Source organism: Amphiura filiformis, chromosome 6 (assembly GCF_039555335.1).
Source record: "Amphiura filiformis chromosome 6, Afil_fr2py, whole genome shotgun sequence".
Lineage (NCBI taxonomy): Eukaryota > Metazoa > Echinodermata > Ophiuroidea > Amphilepidida > Amphiuridae > Amphiura > Amphiura filiformis.
The window spans coordinates 64,520,672-64,537,717 of record NC_092633.1 but is presented as its reverse complement, the minus strand read 5'-3'; the positions used below and the strand labels follow the sequence as shown (position 1 = coordinate 64,537,717).

The 17,046-nt window shown below is 38.8% G+C and overlaps 1 protein-coding gene across 1 annotated transcript in view; it reads right to left on the bottom strand.

The window, feature by feature from the left end:
• Positions 1–925: 925 nt before the first annotated feature.
• Positions 926–17,046, bottom strand: part of LOC140154107 (rasGAP-activating-like protein 1) — a 17,140-nt gene continuing 1,019 nt past the window's right edge. The window contains exons 2-9 of the mRNA XM_072176715.1: positions 16,616–16,642; positions 11,598–11,776; positions 9,681–9,818; positions 7,730–7,859; positions 5,481–5,516; positions 2,422–2,545; positions 1,398–1,528; positions 926–1,226 (exon numbers count right to left, since the gene is read on the bottom strand). Of these exons, the coding sequence (XP_072032816.1) occupies positions 1,033–1,226; positions 1,398–1,528; positions 2,422–2,545; positions 5,481–5,516; positions 7,730–7,859; positions 9,681–9,818; positions 11,598–11,776; positions 16,616–16,642 (959 nt within the window). The 3' untranslated portion in view covers positions 926–1,032. The remainder of the gene's footprint in view (positions 1,227–1,397; positions 1,529–2,421; positions 2,546–5,480; positions 5,517–7,729; positions 7,860–9,680; positions 9,819–11,597; positions 11,777–16,615; positions 16,643–17,046) is intronic.

Here is a 17,046-nt window from a genome sequence, read left to right as displayed (position 1 = left end):
GTTCAGATTTTTAACTAAATAAACCACATTCTTGCATAAAAATACACAGATCTATTTTATAGTATTTTCCAATTATATGTGGTCCCTGTATGCGACCTGACATGTTGATCAAACCAAAATTTGTATTTTTGTGAATTCCAGAAATCATATTTTGTGAGTTTTTCATTGAAAATTCACTTCTAATAAATACCACCTTTTTCGAAAATGAAATGCCTGCAGGGCATTTAATACAGTAAATATGGTATGTATGCAGTATTTGTAACATGTGCGTATGTACGCCAGCACTTTAACTGAATGTTCACGATTTGAAGCTGCATCAAATGAAATCTATATTGACATCACAGACTCACAGAGAATATTAATACTATACACACACATGAAGCATAATGGCTGTCAAAAAATGTTGTTTATCACTGATTGCTAGAGATACTTTCTGAAATATGAAGTAGTACCTATAAGTTGATTTTGTCCTTATCATGACCAAGGATTGCCATAAGATGATTATTTTTTAGCACGTATACATACAGGCAATCTAACTGGTTGAACTACAGACTTGAAGAAACATGGACACTTGTTATAAAAGTTTTTTCAATAAACAGTATATAAAATAAGGCTAGCTCTTGGTCTAAATGAGAATTGTGGACCCGCTTGATGAACCAGCCATACGCTCAAAGGGAAATACAATTTGATACTACAGTCAGCATTATATTAACTCTCTTAAGTATTACACTTTGACATCAATACTTAAAAAAATTAAAATTTCCATCGTTACTCTTGTCCCAGTCCCATAAAATGTTGCAGTATTTTTTGGACTGCCATTTCATTATCATTCCCAAAGCTTTGTCATAAAATCCTAAATCTTAAGGAATACTCAGTGAGTTGACACAATAGACCAGAAAACTGACAAGGGCACAAGGCCCCTTTCAGATCTAAGGGCCCAAATAGGTTTTGAAACTTTTGGCTTATTTTGCACATAGCTAATATAGTATCATATCAAATAGAATTAAGGCAAGTTTTAGTGGTTCATAATAATTATAGCTGTATTTGTCTAAGGCGTGGCACTTTGTCCTTTTCCTTCGCTCGCTTCTCAAATGCTGCATGTGCTTTCTCTATATCTCCTATAACATCTAGTAAGAGACCGGTAGCAGCCATCCTGGAATCATGATATGACATTGTTTTCTTGCAGGTTTGGTGAGGCCTCACTTCTGCATCACTGTGGGTTGTACCTACAAGTATCAAATAGTTTGAAAGAATTTGTTTTTACAAATCTCAATAACTGTGCTGAAGCATTTTTCTACAATGTTGTTTGATAGTGAGTGTAAACACATACATCTTCACAATCTCAAGAAATTATTTATACTCTTCATAACTCATTTACATGAGTAATTAATTCGTACCATTTGTTTTGGGGGCATCACCTTCCTTTTCATCAGAATTTTTGCCTGTAGAATTCTCCTCTGCAGCTTCCTTAGCTCGCTTTGTAACTGCTTCAGTGCCAGCAGTTGTAGACTCTGTAGAATACTTCTCTCTATATGATAAAAAGAAAATATTTAAAATGCCACATTATAATCAAAGTAGTGTGGAATTCCTTGGTGTATGAATCCTGAGTTCAGTCTCTGGGAAAGATCACTTGCAAGGGTATCAATGAAAGTTCTCTTTATGGTAAAGTACATTAAAAATTTGGCCACAATAGTGCTCCATACCTTGGAGGAACAATGATCTTTCAGTCCCATCTAAAGAAAGTCACATCACTTACATCACAAAAGAGTAGGGCACTTAAATGGATATGACAGTGAGCCAGTCTTGGAAAGATACAGGTGGAAATCACTGACTGCCCCAATCCAAGACTACTTTTGACTCACCTCAAGTATGGTAGCGATGTCAGTACTTTTACACATTTGCATCACAAACATGCTGACAAACAGCCCTTGTATGCATGTGTACACACTATTCAATTCTGTCATGAGTGAAAGAAGCACCTAAAGTACTTGTTAACTTGAGATGAAACAAACTATAGTAGTGAGACTGCAATGTTCCTTATGGTGTAAGGCCATTTGTTGATACAAAAATATGACATGCTGCCGTATGACTCAAACACCAACACATAATGCTTTAGAATTTTATAAGGACAATTACAGCTGACATCAGTTCAAGCACATCAAATGAAAGCTTATTCATTTTGCTAATGAAAGTTCATATGTGCATACATATTTTTGAAAAACCAAGAAACTCAAAAATATCATGGCCTTTTAATTTTTCCAGCTTTGTAAATTATCCAATAGCACTGGTCAAATAGCTGTCACAAGAGGGCAGCAGTGCATTTCCAGATATAGTCAGGGTGTTCATCACTCAAATTCAGCCAGGTTTTTACTCTCCATTCACTCAATTAGTACAAACATGCCTAGTTCTGGGAGTACTTACTTGAGTGTGTCTTTCCCTAGTAATAATTGGCTATAGATGACCTGTGCTTCTACATCTGGGTCTAGGGGATCCCTCCAGTCACCTAAAGTAGCAGCACAATGGGCTTTACTGCACCCAACATCAACTGAAACAAACACACAAATCAGTCAGAATGGCTAATTGAATATGTTAAATTTCAACACTTGCATTACATTTGACTTTGTATAATCTCTTAATAAAAGATTGAGAAGTTAATCAATCTAAATGATCCCTCATGGCAGACTTTCAAACAATATTATTGAAAAGCCTCAATCTCAAAGTTTGAATGGTCAGTGCCTATGACTGCCCATATCAAAAAAATAAGGTAGCGGGTGCCTACCCGGTGCTGATCCGCAAGGTATCCGATACCTTGTGGATGTCATTTTTTAAAGACATCCAATGGCACCCGCTAGCGGATTAGTTTTCGGATGCCTCAAAGTCAGAGTTGGGAGCTACCGGGTAGGTATCCGGTGCCTTAACAAGTTATCCAAAAAGGCACCCGCTAACTTAGTCAATAAAAGGGAGGCATCCGAAAGGGCACCCGCTAACTTAGTCAAGAAAAAGGAGGCATCCGAAAGGTATCCACTAACTTAGTCAATAAAAGGAGGCATCCAAAAGGTATCCACTAACTTAGTCAATAAAAGGAGGCATCCAAAAGGTATCCACTAAGGTCACATGATCACCAACTGCCATTTCAAATTTGCTGTTGGATTCATGCAACAAGCTGTTCTCTTGATGGTGGTGTTTTGGTCTCTTCACACAAATCATTCATTCTTTATGGAGAATTTTATACTACAGATGACTACAATGACTATATATATATGCACATGTAGATGCACAGGTAAATTAAAGATTTGCAGAGTTGCATTTCAAGCAGTAAATGTTATAAGCTTATCAACTGCTTGTACATAATGTGTGCAAAGGCTGCTGAATTTTGCAGTATGCACTTGCAAGTATCCAAAATTAGTTTTCTGTGATAACCTTGCTTCAGTAGCCACTGCAAATTGGATTCATATCATTGGCAATTACTGATACATGTCTAAAAGGTTGGAGATCGGAGGTATAATTGTACAATGCCGCAAAGTATAGCATGTGGTGTACTGGGGGGGGGGGGCACATCAAAATTTTTGGTGGGTATATGCTCCCCGAATTTTGAGGTGGTGGGTCTTTGGGAGCTGACGCGTACGGTAAAGGGGTCTTCGGAGCTGCGAACTGGGCTGTGAACAAGTAAAATGGGGTCTTTTGGAGCTGCGAAAAGTCAAAATCAAGGGTATTTCTTGGCTTTTTGGTTGAAAATCGCTTGAAAAAACAAGAAATATGAGGAATAAGCAATTTTTGGGTCTTTTAGAGCTGAAATTATCAAAATCAAGGGTCTTTCAGAGCTTTATTTTGGTCAAATAATAGGGGTCTTTCGAGCTGCGAAACCCAAAAGGGGGGGGACTTTCCGGGGGAGCATACCCATATGGTCATTTGTGTTGAGTGCCCCCCCCCGGGTGGTGTACCTCTGGGCCCGGGTTGGCACTTATAGGAGTCTGAAACCTTTAAAACAAAATTGTCCAGGCCTAATTGGATTTTAGTTTTGCATTTTACTTTGTGTTATCATGTCATTATGTAGGCCTACAATTTATGCTTGGGACTCAAAATCATTTAGTGTTCAGGAATTCATTGTGTTTTACAGATTTTGTGTTAAAGTAAATTCCAATGTACCGTACGTATTACAGTAAAAACTGCACCGTGATAATAAAGCTCACATGTTCGCCGGTTTGTTGTATCCATGTTATACTCAATCAATGTATTGCCTCATTTACATGAACTTCCACAAGAATGTTGCCTAAGGGGCTGTGCAATAATTATGAGCCCTCAGCCCCTGGGGGAGGGTAAAATTGTGGGGGCCAAGAAATTTTTAGCGAGCGAAGGGGGGGACAAGCAATTTTTGCCATCCGGGAGGGGGAAAAGCGATTTTTGGCACACATTCACGGGGCACGTACCTTTTAAAGAAAACGCTCTAAAAAGGCTTAGGAAAACAGTACAGAAACGCTTAAATATGCAAATTTTCCTGCTCGCAGTGCTCGCAACATGTATCTAGACCATTTAAGGTTTGTAAATTGGGATCACAAAAATTTGGCATGCACGGGGGGGGGGGGGAACTGAATTTTTAGTGGACCGAGAGGGGGGCAAGTGATTTTTGGCGAGCCGTTCGGGGGGCTCATAATTATTGCACAGCCCCTAAATATATGCCGACCAAGTGCGGTTTGTTGAAAACCATTGATGCCAATTGAAATGTGCCAAATGACATCGGGTACTTATCCGGTGGTCTCCAAAAAAGCCATCGGATAGTTATCCGGTAAGCGTACCTAACGGTTCTCAAAAGTTTTTCCACAAAAGGCACCGAAAGGCACCGGTACTTATCCCATTGCTATTCACAATACCGTGGAGGCACCCGATAGGCACCCGGTACTTATCCGGTACTTACCAGATGGCTATTCACAATACCATGTAGGCACCCGATAGGCACCCGATACTTATCTGGTACTTACCCGATGGCTATTCACAAGTGACCAGATACCATGGAGGCATCCACTAAAATTTATCGGTGCTTACCGGTATCTACCTAATTTGCATGTCATTTCAGCCGGTGCTTACCCGGTGAGTAGCGGATAGGTATCCGCAAAGTTGTGTTTTTTCGATATGGGTGTCTTTTTAGAATTTTTAGACTCACTTTTCATTATTTAGATGTGCTTTTCAATCTATAACAATTCTGCCAAAAAAAAAAAAAAAAAAGTCATTAAATTCATTGACTTTTCAGTCTTTCAAATTTAGAAACGTCAACTCTTCAGTTATATCAGAAATAGTTCAGACTAGAAAACTAATCTAAAGATTCACACATGGACTCAAGTTTGCAATGCTGAAAATATAAAGCTTGGAGCCAAAACCTGTCATCTATTGCTGGGTAGATGATTATATTATGATGACAAATATTACGAGAGGTATTATCACAAAAATGAAACCAGCCAAATCCTCAGCATCCTAGCTGCACCTACCTGCTCTAGCTGTCCCAAGACAACAGGTCCATCGTCCTCAGGGGCGGACTGGTGGTTTTAGGCGGCCGTGGCAAATTTATTAAGACTGGCCCTATTACTGAAATAGGCGCAGCGGCGTGGCGACCAGCGCATGGGGTCCAGGGGCCCGCGTAAGGGCCCCTGGTAGGGTCAGGGCAAAGCCCCTGGTGGGGTCCAGGGGCGAAGGCCCCGGACAACTAAGGGTTTTAGCTATTCTAGGGGTCAGGAAGCCCGGATTTGACAACGATTTCTGAAGCCAAATTCCATTTGTACAGACTTGAAATATTCTTTGTCCATTGTCACTCACTTGCAATAATCAAGATCACACCAACACTCATTTGCACACATATAGAATTAGGCTTACATCTTTGCAGAACTGTGTTATCATATCGTGAGTATATTCAATCATTAAAAGGCAAATGCTAAAAATTGTTTAGGCCTACTGGGTAAAGGTTAATAGCAACTTTTTTAAACTATTGCGATTTGGTAGTTCACAGCATCTAGCGAATGGTAGTGAGCTTTGGCAAAAATTGCATTGATCATTTCATAGCGAGCGTGATAAAGCTCCACATTGGCGTAGATTTGTTTTTGACATTGGGGTTGGAAAAATATTCTTGAAATAGCACCTAGTTTGGCGACATTATAAGTTTATTGTACAAATGCGCCGTGAAGCGCTGAGACATTTTTGCATATTGAAGCTAAACTGGTGATGATGCAGTGGAATAAATTAAGCGTGAAGCCTTGAAAAAATTGACACTTTTTAGGCTAAAATGGCCAAATATGAGATTGATTTGGTCAGAAACTCACATAGGCCTACAGGTGTCATCATGGGGGCTTGTATGGACCATCCCCTTTTAAAATACTGGGGGGGATTTGATCCCCCATCCCCGGGATCTACGCCTATGAGTTGAAACATCAAAAGGGAAAGAAATTGGTTTGAGTAGGCCTATTGAACTGAGTAATGTGGCTGTAAGTATTATGTAATGTAATCCCTGCATTACAAGGAGCACCCCAGCCCAGAGGTTTTCGAATGATGGTCTAGCCGTGCTAGTTTTGATAGCTGATGGTGGTCCACAGGGCCAAAGGCCTGGAGGGGGGGGGGGGCACCCACTAAAAATGAGTGAAGCGATGTGCGTGCAGTCGGCCACAACCCACATTAACCCCATTTTCAACTCCTCTCACTCAATGACCACTTTTTTATTTTACTGAATTACTGAACTCCAAGTCCTCACTCAATGACCCCTATTTTTCTTTTCCTGTCACAAAAGACCTCCCTTTGTAAAGAATTTTTGACTAATTTCTGGTAGTCTTTCACCGTTGTTTCTCAAAAACAATCCCATTTTGACGACTTTTGAAAAACAATTATCAAAAATTTGTCAACTTTTATATTTTGACCCAAATTTTGTCCCAGTCTAACTGAAAGAACCCCCTTTTGAGGCCTCCTTACTGAATGACCCCCTTGGTTATATGGCATCGAAGCTCTCACCAAAAGACCCCTATCATGCCTATAGCAAACTGGTGTCCCATTTCCGCACATCCCCGTCACTTCGAAAGTCGAGTGCCTGTATGCCTATCAGCCCCTATTTCTACAGGCCTTAGGCCCTATCACTATGCAGACAAACAGCGGGCACACCGTGTAGGCCCTTATATACTCATCCCCTCAATGATCCCCTCCTTTCTTCTCTTTTCCTTTCTTTCTCCTATGTCTGCCTATATACCAAATGCTCATCTAGCCTCATTCCGCAGCCGCAATGAAATACCAATATTCCATTGACAGCCAGCCCAATATTTTGCTGTTGGCTTAAAATTTAAAATTTTTACTGTATCGCATCTGGAGTATTGGCCTTTTGCTGTGTAGGCCTATACAGTCTAGAGAGGCGATTCAAAAGGCCATTTGTAGGTGATGCCGCGACGGTGTAGGGGCCTACTAGTGACCGGCCTATAATAGCTTAGTGTTAGGGCCTATACCTTAAGCCCTACTCCTAGGGCCTATGTCTTAGGCCTTACGCCTTCGGCTCTCGGACCTATGCCTCGGGCCCTAGGGCCTATATATGTCTTAAGATACTCCTTCCCCATTCTCTCCCCTTTCCTTCTATTTTCCCTTTCTTTCTCCTCTTTTTCCTTTTCTCTCTTTCTCTTTTTCCCCCCTTCTCCTTTCTTTTCCTCTCCTTTTTGAGCAACCAGCCCTGAGCGGCCCAGAACCAAGCGGCCCATGTGGCGATCGCCACAACGCCACAGTGGCCAGTCCGCCCCTGATCGTCCTGTCCTGAAGGCACCTGGATGGAATGTACGTAGCATATCAGGATTGGATACACAGGTTTTCCTGATGGAAGATAACCATTGATGACGATCGTTGACATCCTAACAGATAGAACAAGAAAAATACAAATAGTTTATAACAAGGTGTCCCATTGGTGAGATCAACACAAGATTAACACTGCCTATGCAGAGAACAATTTGAGTAAGTATAAATTATGCAGTCCTTTTGCATGAGGCTGACCAAGATTAGACCATAATAAACACCTCAGGTTCAGCTTCATGTGTTAGGCCGTCTGCTGAATGATGTAGTTATAAATTTGGAAACTGTTACCACCAAAGTCACATAATGCATGTGAATTGAAACAAATTGTGCACTTCAAATTTCAAAATTAGTAAAAAATTATTTGGGGGTTAAATTTTGAGAGTCATCAAAAGGGCACAGGAATCAACAAAAATAAAGAAAATAATTAACCAGGTGTGTGACTTATTCACTACAGCAATGGAAGATATATTCAGAAAGCTGAACCTACAGGAGAGGGGGATCAACATTGATGGTGAGAAGCTAACAAATCTGCAGATGATGTAGCTTTGGTGACAACATCAGTAAAGGATATGGAGGTCCATTTGAATAATCTGAATAAAGGAAGTAAAAAGATTGGACTGAACATACACAAGGGCAAAACAAAATATATGACAAACCACCAGTCAAAGGATGTCATTGTAGTTGAAGGCGATATTATCGAAAAGGTGGATGGTTATAAATATCTCGGCCAAACAGTGAAGATGGAGGACAACACCAGAGAAGAAGCTTTAATCAGAATAAAGGCAGGTTGGAGTTGCTTTGGAAGATTCAAGGACATTCTATGTGATAAAAAGTTACCAATGTATCTGAGAAGTAGCATGTTTAACCAGTGTGTATTGCCAACAATGACATATGGGGCAGAAACATGGACAACAACCAAGTACCTGGAACATAAACTACAAACAGCCCAAAGAGCAATGGAAAGGAAGATGCTACACATTACCTTAAGGGATAAAATTAAGAACACTGAAATAAGACATCAAACTCAAGTCAAAGACATTATGGTGAAACTCAAAGAACGAAAATGGAGATGGGCAGGTCACCTGGCACGAAGGGACGGCTTACAGAATGGCAACCAAGAACAGGGAAAAGATCAAGAGGAAGACAGAAGAGGAGGTAGCGTGATGACATTACTGCCTATATGGGACCTACATGGACAAGAAATGCAAGAGACAGAGAACAGTGGAAGAATCATGAAGAGGGCTATGTCCAACAATGGTTGAACACAGCCTGGTGAGTGAGTGAGTGAGTGAGTGAGTGACTTATTACATAGTGAACATGAATGCGATTAGCCAAACACCACATACATAAAAATTTGTATTACATGTGCACTCCAAATTAATATCAAACTGGGTTGGTTTTTTTGTATCTTCCCAAAATAGTTTTATTTTCTCCCTTGACCAAGAAAGCTGGCTATGCCCCTGGTCAAACGCATTTCAAAGACCTGTGTTTGAGGGCCAAATATGCCTTGTTTTGCTATGTTTACTGTACATTTCAAAGCTGTTCAAGGGTCAACCACAATTGGTCAATGGGTTTCCTCCTGCTTGTTCTTTTGAAATACAGGAAAAAACTACGGTCTAGTGCAGTATTCTTCATGGAATACAGCATCAGAACATAACTTTTCCCAAATTTCATGAACAAGCAGGGAGTAAGTAAGTACCCTGAGGCACATGAAAGGAGATAATAAGCACTCCTTTGATTTGAAAGATCAAGTGAAAATCATACAGCTGTTTCAAAGTTTGATAATATTTTGGAAACTTTTGACTGTCTCTTATAGAATGTGATGCCCTGAATACTTTGGCACCATTTATTGAAGGTAAAACAACTTGAATGCTACTAACCTGAGCCTGAATGTAAAGTGTATTCAGAACATCATTGGAATCCCGATATGTGATTTGAATCATATTGTCTAGATGGAAAGCGCCCTCATCTACAACTTCAACTACACATATACTGTTTGTCTGGATTGTGTTGCGAACCTGTAATATGAAGGTATCCACATCAGTTAAGATACTGAATACACATAGGGATATACGTTATACCTTTTGTTGAAACCTATATTACATACCTGGTTGTGTCACCACATGTGAACCAGTTTGCCAATGTCACCAATATGTCACCACATGTGAACCAGTTTGCCAATGTCACTCGTGTTGTGAAGCGAATAAACCAATTCTGTACATGTGTCACTTAGCCGGCCTATCTGGCACACTGCCATATCTCAGGACAGCTAAAAGATGTTGAAATGAAATCACCCAATAGCAGACATGTCAACTTTGAAATCCAGATTTCTGTACTCAGAAGATCCAAAATCTGTATTTTGCACCCCAAAATCTGTATTCGATGTTGCATGCCCCACCATGTGCTATGGTGAAATCCAAACCAAATGTTGTGCATATTGCGCAAGTCTGTCTTTCTCTTCACAATAAAACTCCATTTTACAGCATATTCATCCTTAAAACATTGAATTACAAACCAAATGTTGTGGATCTTGCACTGTGAAAGTCTCTCTTTCTCTTCACAATAAAACTCTATTTCGAAGCGTATTCGTCCTTAAAACACTGAATGATGGCATTATTTACCTATTTTGTTGTTTTGTTTTTGGTGTCACACACAAATGGAAAATCAATAACACTACGGACTAATCTCATAGCTATGTTGCAAGTGTGAATACTAGAACCATTTCCACTGGACAGTCAAAATTGATAGGTAAATTTTCACAGGAAAATGTTCTGGACATGTGACACCCGTGACAGACATAGGCTATTTGCATTGTGGAATGTGACCCAGAGCACAGCAGGTGGTCTACCAATGTATTTGAATAGTAAGAATTCCTCCTTTGATGCTAAATAAGTTACTTGTCGCAAGTTAATAATATTATGGTAAGAGTTAGATTTTTTTGAAATTACGTTTTGATGTTATTGTGAAGAAAGTAAGATTGCATAGTATTCAATAAATTTGCAATGCATGAATTTCTATCGAAATTGCGCATAGAATATTCGCGCTTGAGGTTACACTCACATTGATATGCATTGATCATGTGTCCAGAAAATTTTCACGTGAAAATTTACCCATTGATGTTGACTGCTGGACTCCGTTCAATTGTTCTGTCTGTATCTGTGGCACTGTGGCAGTGAAAGCTACATAGAAGTAGCATAGTGCTAAAACTATGCTGCCGAGTGCTTTTAAGACAAGCATGCCTATTGGTTAACAAGGCCAAATTTGCGAACTGTTTACAAAAGTAACCAATCAAATGACAGCTACGTTGCCATGCAATTAAACAGGATTAAACCGTGTCAGTTCAGTTGGTAGTCTATTACTGCAGCCGTTTATCTTTTTAAGGTATTATTATTTTAGTCAAGATTATCAAATTTGGTATTTTTCGTAAATCTAACCGTACTACCGTATTTATCATGTCTTACCATATAAAATACAACGAAATCGTACTAGTTGGCATGTCTGCACTAGTGTTTTTTCTAACGCTGTGGTGCATATGAACAGCCACATACAGGGATTAAACCTCTCCTCCCTCAATTATTGAACCTACAACCTCTTACATGTCTTACAAATGAAGCGAAGATTGTAAGCCAGGAAAGCTTGACATTTTTTATTTCTAACTAGCACTTTCCAGAATCAGAGAACTTAACTTGCGACCAGAACATGGTTCTTTCTCTGATAGGCCCTATGTTTTTTCCTCTCTCTTACTACTGGTATTAACAAAACCCCTTCCCCTTCAGAATAAGTCTACACTAACTAACCTCATCCTCGGGTAGCTTAGCAAATGAGATGTTATCATAGCTTAGCCAGAAGTAGCGTCTCTTGAATGTAAAAGGCGTCACTACGGAGATATTCTCTCCTCGTTTCTTCTTCAGAAATCCTTCTTTGATGGTCAAGTTTTGCTGGAAAACACTGCGTTTCTGGGCCTCTTGTGAAGGTACTGAAATTGGAAGTGAAATAAGGAGAACAAGTTATGAAATAAATGATACTGACCGCAGGTGTGAAGTGTGTTCCTGGGGTTATGAAAAAACGTTTATTTCAGTGAAGTAACAAATGCATCAACCAACAATCAAACTAGAGTGTCCAAATGGGCTATTACAGAAAATAGGTGTACAACTTGCAGTATACAGAGGAAGTTTTTCAAGGAAAGCAATATTTGGAATTCCATACTTAGTTTCTGCAACTTACTCTAGCATTTGGATATTAAGCAGTTAGCTGTAGGCCTATGAGCATGAGACCTAGCAACACAAGGTATATCTTTTTGTATCTTTACCACATATGGTGTGCGATTTTGAGCTCACAAAATGTTTCAGTATGATAGAATTAAAGAATCTGTGTAAATATATGAAAAGAATGATAGCCATCGATAAATCAAATTTATACAGAAGCATAAAATAGGACACTGATATGATGTTGTGATACAATGGAGATAAGCCTGTATTGGGTTCCACTGAGGAGGACATGGGCATCACATTTGCACATTTCAAGTTTTTACAAGATCTGAAAGTTCACATTTTAAATGGGCTTATGACACATTCTTGAAAATGCTTATCCCATGCTTTCTGAGGTTAATGCTGCCTGGTCTACATAGCTGAGACCAACAGGATTTATGTGCATCAAATAATATAAAGAGCATTACAAATACCTAATCTATACAGGCATGTAAGATGATGATATTGTCTTACAGAAAAATGGTGTGCTGTTAGTACCAGATTGAAATATTAACAGCAGAAACAGAGAAAAGGCCAATAGGGTTAAAGACAATGGTCCATTTCAAATGTAGTTTTACTAAACAACAAGCTTTCCATTCTTCACTTTGATGAATATTTAATAAGTCTCCCCACTTACATTACCAGATAAATGCAAGGCAAGCACATGCAACACATGCAAAAAAAAAAAAAAATTTTGCATCAATTTAAATTTTTTGGTCTTAAACAGATTGAACTGAAAAAGCAAACCAAATGTTTTGGTCAATTTTGTTTATCCTTTACCAATTTGAGCTATAGCTAAGTTCCCCTACATCCAGTTAGTACACCCATGCACAAAGAAGAAATACAAATTTTAGTAAGCATCTGAGCAGATAATGATAACTCAGATGGTCTATTGTTGACTTGAGTGACATCAGTGCATTTCAAGATTGCACTGCAGGTGTGCCGACAAACCGTCATTGTGCACATGCTCAGTGCGATTAGGTTAGCACACATGATTTGATACTGTGACTAATGATATGCACACATATATCACTCTAAACTCCAGGTAAGACAAAGTATAGAGAACTGGACTGCTATCCAGGGGTTGACATCAAAACCATCTACTTCAACAATTTTTTTGCGTGTGGATATTCATAGTGGTATTATACTGATTGAAGAGTTATAACCTCACCACTACACAACTTTCCCCCTACCTGGAACATTTTTGCAAGATAGACTAACATCATCAGCAGACGATGGTGCTATGATGACTTCCTGTCTACAATTAGAGTTATGGGAATCCAAAATCAGCTTTATAAGCTGAATTGTGACAAAGGACTGGACATCCTTCTGATATGGGATAGCAGAGCAACATCATGATCATAGCAACTTGTATGACATCATTCACAAGTTCTCATGATGTCATAATTAAATGGACTATTCCGATTGTAAACAGGAAGTCATCAAAATTATATGGGTCATCAGCACAACTATCTGCTGCAGATGCTAGTCATCAAGGAAAATGTTCCAGGTGAGCAAAAATTGTGTAGCATTGCAAAACTCTTCAAACAAGTTGTTGCTATCTCTTTTTTAATGTCACATTTCCTTGTTAGTTTCATTTTTACATATGATTAGCTAGTTTCCTTTTTACATATGATTAGCTAGTACCTACAAGGCCCTTAATATGCCAGGAGAGGGGGGTTGTCACCTCTCGCTTGCAGGGTAAGCGCTCTAACCTAGAATGCTTGCCCTGCAATTGACAGGCAGGTATGTCCTGAGTATTTTCTCTGGTTTATCTGCCTATGATGTTATTTCATGTTTAATTGAGCTGGTGTGCGATGGATGATTCATCTTTTCCTCATCTATGTTACACTTGCCGAAGCACACCCCCGTTTATCATTGAAATAGAACCGTGTCACATCGGGGCCATGCAATGCTATGTGCCTTGATCAATGAATGAGGAACCAATATTTTATGATGTGGTTTAATTAGCCAATCAGGACCCCACTTCATATTTATGCAATACAATGATTAATTGGCACAAAGTGTGGGGAAACTCTGATCAGGGTGTTTTCAGCTCAGTGCGGTAGTTCATGTTGTTTTTCCAGTACTGTGCTACACATTCCAGTACATTACATCCACCTGGTATATACAACATGATGTTCATTTAGGCAAAAGGGACATGAGACAAATCAATGAATACACGCTGACATATTTTGATATTATCAGTACTCTTCCCTACAAACAATTCCTAGCCAGTGCTAGCCACATTATTATGTTCGAAAACATTCCAACCAGTATGTAATGTGCACCTCAACACAATCATTATATTTCTAACTTCCTTTTTAATCAGCTGCTGAATTCTAATATCAATATCTTAATATTGGGGTAAAATATCAATGTGTTGCATCACTTTGGACCATTCTGGTTAGTTTCAATATACCGTATATCCTTGAATAAACGCTCCCTTCTATTAAACGCACCCATCATTTTTAGCAACCATGATGTTTAAAAAATGCTGATATTTCCATGCTATCTTGTGTAGTAAGCTTACCAAGGTGTACACACAATCACTAATGGCATCAGTAGTTGGTGAAATTCTGATCGTAAACCTGGAAGTGAACATCCTTCCTAAGTTCATAGTTTGTCATTTCAGCACAAGTTTTAAGCTTACCTAATGATTTTAACGGGAATTATCGTTCTAAAAATGATCTCTAATAAACGCCCCCACTTTTGAAAAATGCAATGCCACTCCCCAGGTGCGACTATTCGAGGATATACGGTGTAGAAGTTAATAGAAATTATTCTGAATGGGGAACAAAGCTGAGAAGTTATGATTTGTAGGTTGCATAGTCTGGCTTTCCTCGAGTTGAACAAGTTAATTGTAGGTCAAATCGGGGGCACTCAACTTTGGAGGTGACGCGTATGTAGGACTGTTAAGACGCCCTTTTTCAGCGTCGCTGTCACCCAAAGACCCCATATTTTTTTACGAACACATGTTCTGTCACCCGAAGAGCCCCTATTTTTTCATTTGACCTGTCACCCAAAGACCCATATCTTTCAATTTTAACAGCAACTTTCATTTATCACTGATTTTGTCACTTATTTTGAAGAAACAAAGAAATTTGAAGCCATTTAGAACTAGAAATTCGATTTTCGAGGTTTCTGTTGCGCTGTTTTGGCTCTCACCCAAAGATTCCATTTAACAAAATGGTCATGTTCTCACCCAATGACCCCATATTTTTTACATTTTGCTCTCACCGAATGCCAAAAATCATGCTCTCACCCAATGACCCCATATTTTTTACATTTTGCTCTCACTGAATGCCAAAATCATGCTCTCACCCAATGACCCCATATTTTTTACATTTTGCTCTCACCGAATGCCCTTAGTGCTTGAAAGTGCCAGCCCTACACCTATATCCATTTCAAATTGAAGTGCCCCCGGGGTCAAATAAGATTCCAGCAAAGAAATGGATGTAAGTATGAGACTGATTCTCATCATATTTTGAGGTAGGAGGCAGTGATAAGAGCATGCTCTCAAGGGCAGATATTCTCATACGATAAAGATGAGAAATTTATAATCCGGCTTTGCACTCTTGAAGTTGTGTTTTTAATGGAATTTAGCTTTTTAGATACTTAGGTACTTTGCAACATTTTCTGCAAATACAAACAAAGAAAACTCAGATTTGTAAACCCTAACTGCATGTTTTGATGGAAAATACAAATTTCCCCTAACATGCCATAAATACTTGTTCATACATACGCGCTATATAACAGAGTGCGTGATTGGTCGAGAGCCGGGCATAAACAATTTTCATGCCCGCTGGCCCGGATGTGCGATTGTGTGGCAGGGAAAACGAAGGAGGATATGCATGTTTTTTAATAATGTTTATGTTATTTTTTGTTATTATTATGATGAAATGACAGAATGTTCTGGTATGTATGAACGGTGGTCCCTCAGGCATTTATGAATGAACCCCTAATCAAGGCTAGGTACATGCAGGGCTTTTTCTAGCACTCAAGTAATGAAAATAATAACTTACTTTATAAAGTGCAGTGTCTAACATAAAGAAATTTTGAAGCAGAGAGAAAGAATGAGAGAGAAAATGTGAAAATTGTAGGGTTAAAGAATTAGAAATGGTGGAAGTGTATTTGTGATGATTTGCTAAGCTAGAATGCACTACCATAACTAAGAAAATCACCGCAAAACAATTGGACAATTACTAAAAAGTTAGTATCGCCAAAACCAGATTTAACATGTACTAAGTCTATAAAAATCTAGGTGGTGTGTTTGGATTTGTGGCACAAAACTGATATGTTTGACGTCTATAATATTATTGATAGGTACTTCATCCTTGGACTTACTTATGGTAACAACTCAAGATTTGACAGTTACACCCCTTTGTCATAACAGCAAACAATAGTTGAGTTTATTTATCAGCATGACTTTTGTTATGTGCATTAGTACCTGTTTGTACAGTGCATGTATGCAAGTGAGTAAATGTGCACATATGCTTTAATTTGGCAATTTCTGTGAACGGTGCAAAATTCATGTAAAATAGCAAAATAAAAATTAAAGCAAATACCTGTGAGAGCAAACTCATGCTTGGCATCTGGGGAAAGGAAAAGGGATCAAAAGCTTATCACATGATGACTACATGTATACCACATGATGGCCACATGATTACCACATGATTACCACATGATGACCACATGATTACCACATGACATGGTAAAGCAAACTGAAATCAAATTAAGCAACATATGGTGAGTAATATATGATGAATTAAGGAAACAATGATAGCTTGCTTTACCAAACAAAAGAAAAAACCTTAATTTTGAAACTTCTGAACAAAGATTTGTTTTGAGGGGAATTTCGGGGTGAATTTTCACATTTTTGAAAATTTTGAGTAATAAAAACATTTTCAATCTGTGCCTAATACCTGATAATGGTGTATTTTGATTGAATTAAAGAAACCTACCTTTTCCGACCAACTGATGCTACTTTTCAAAGGCA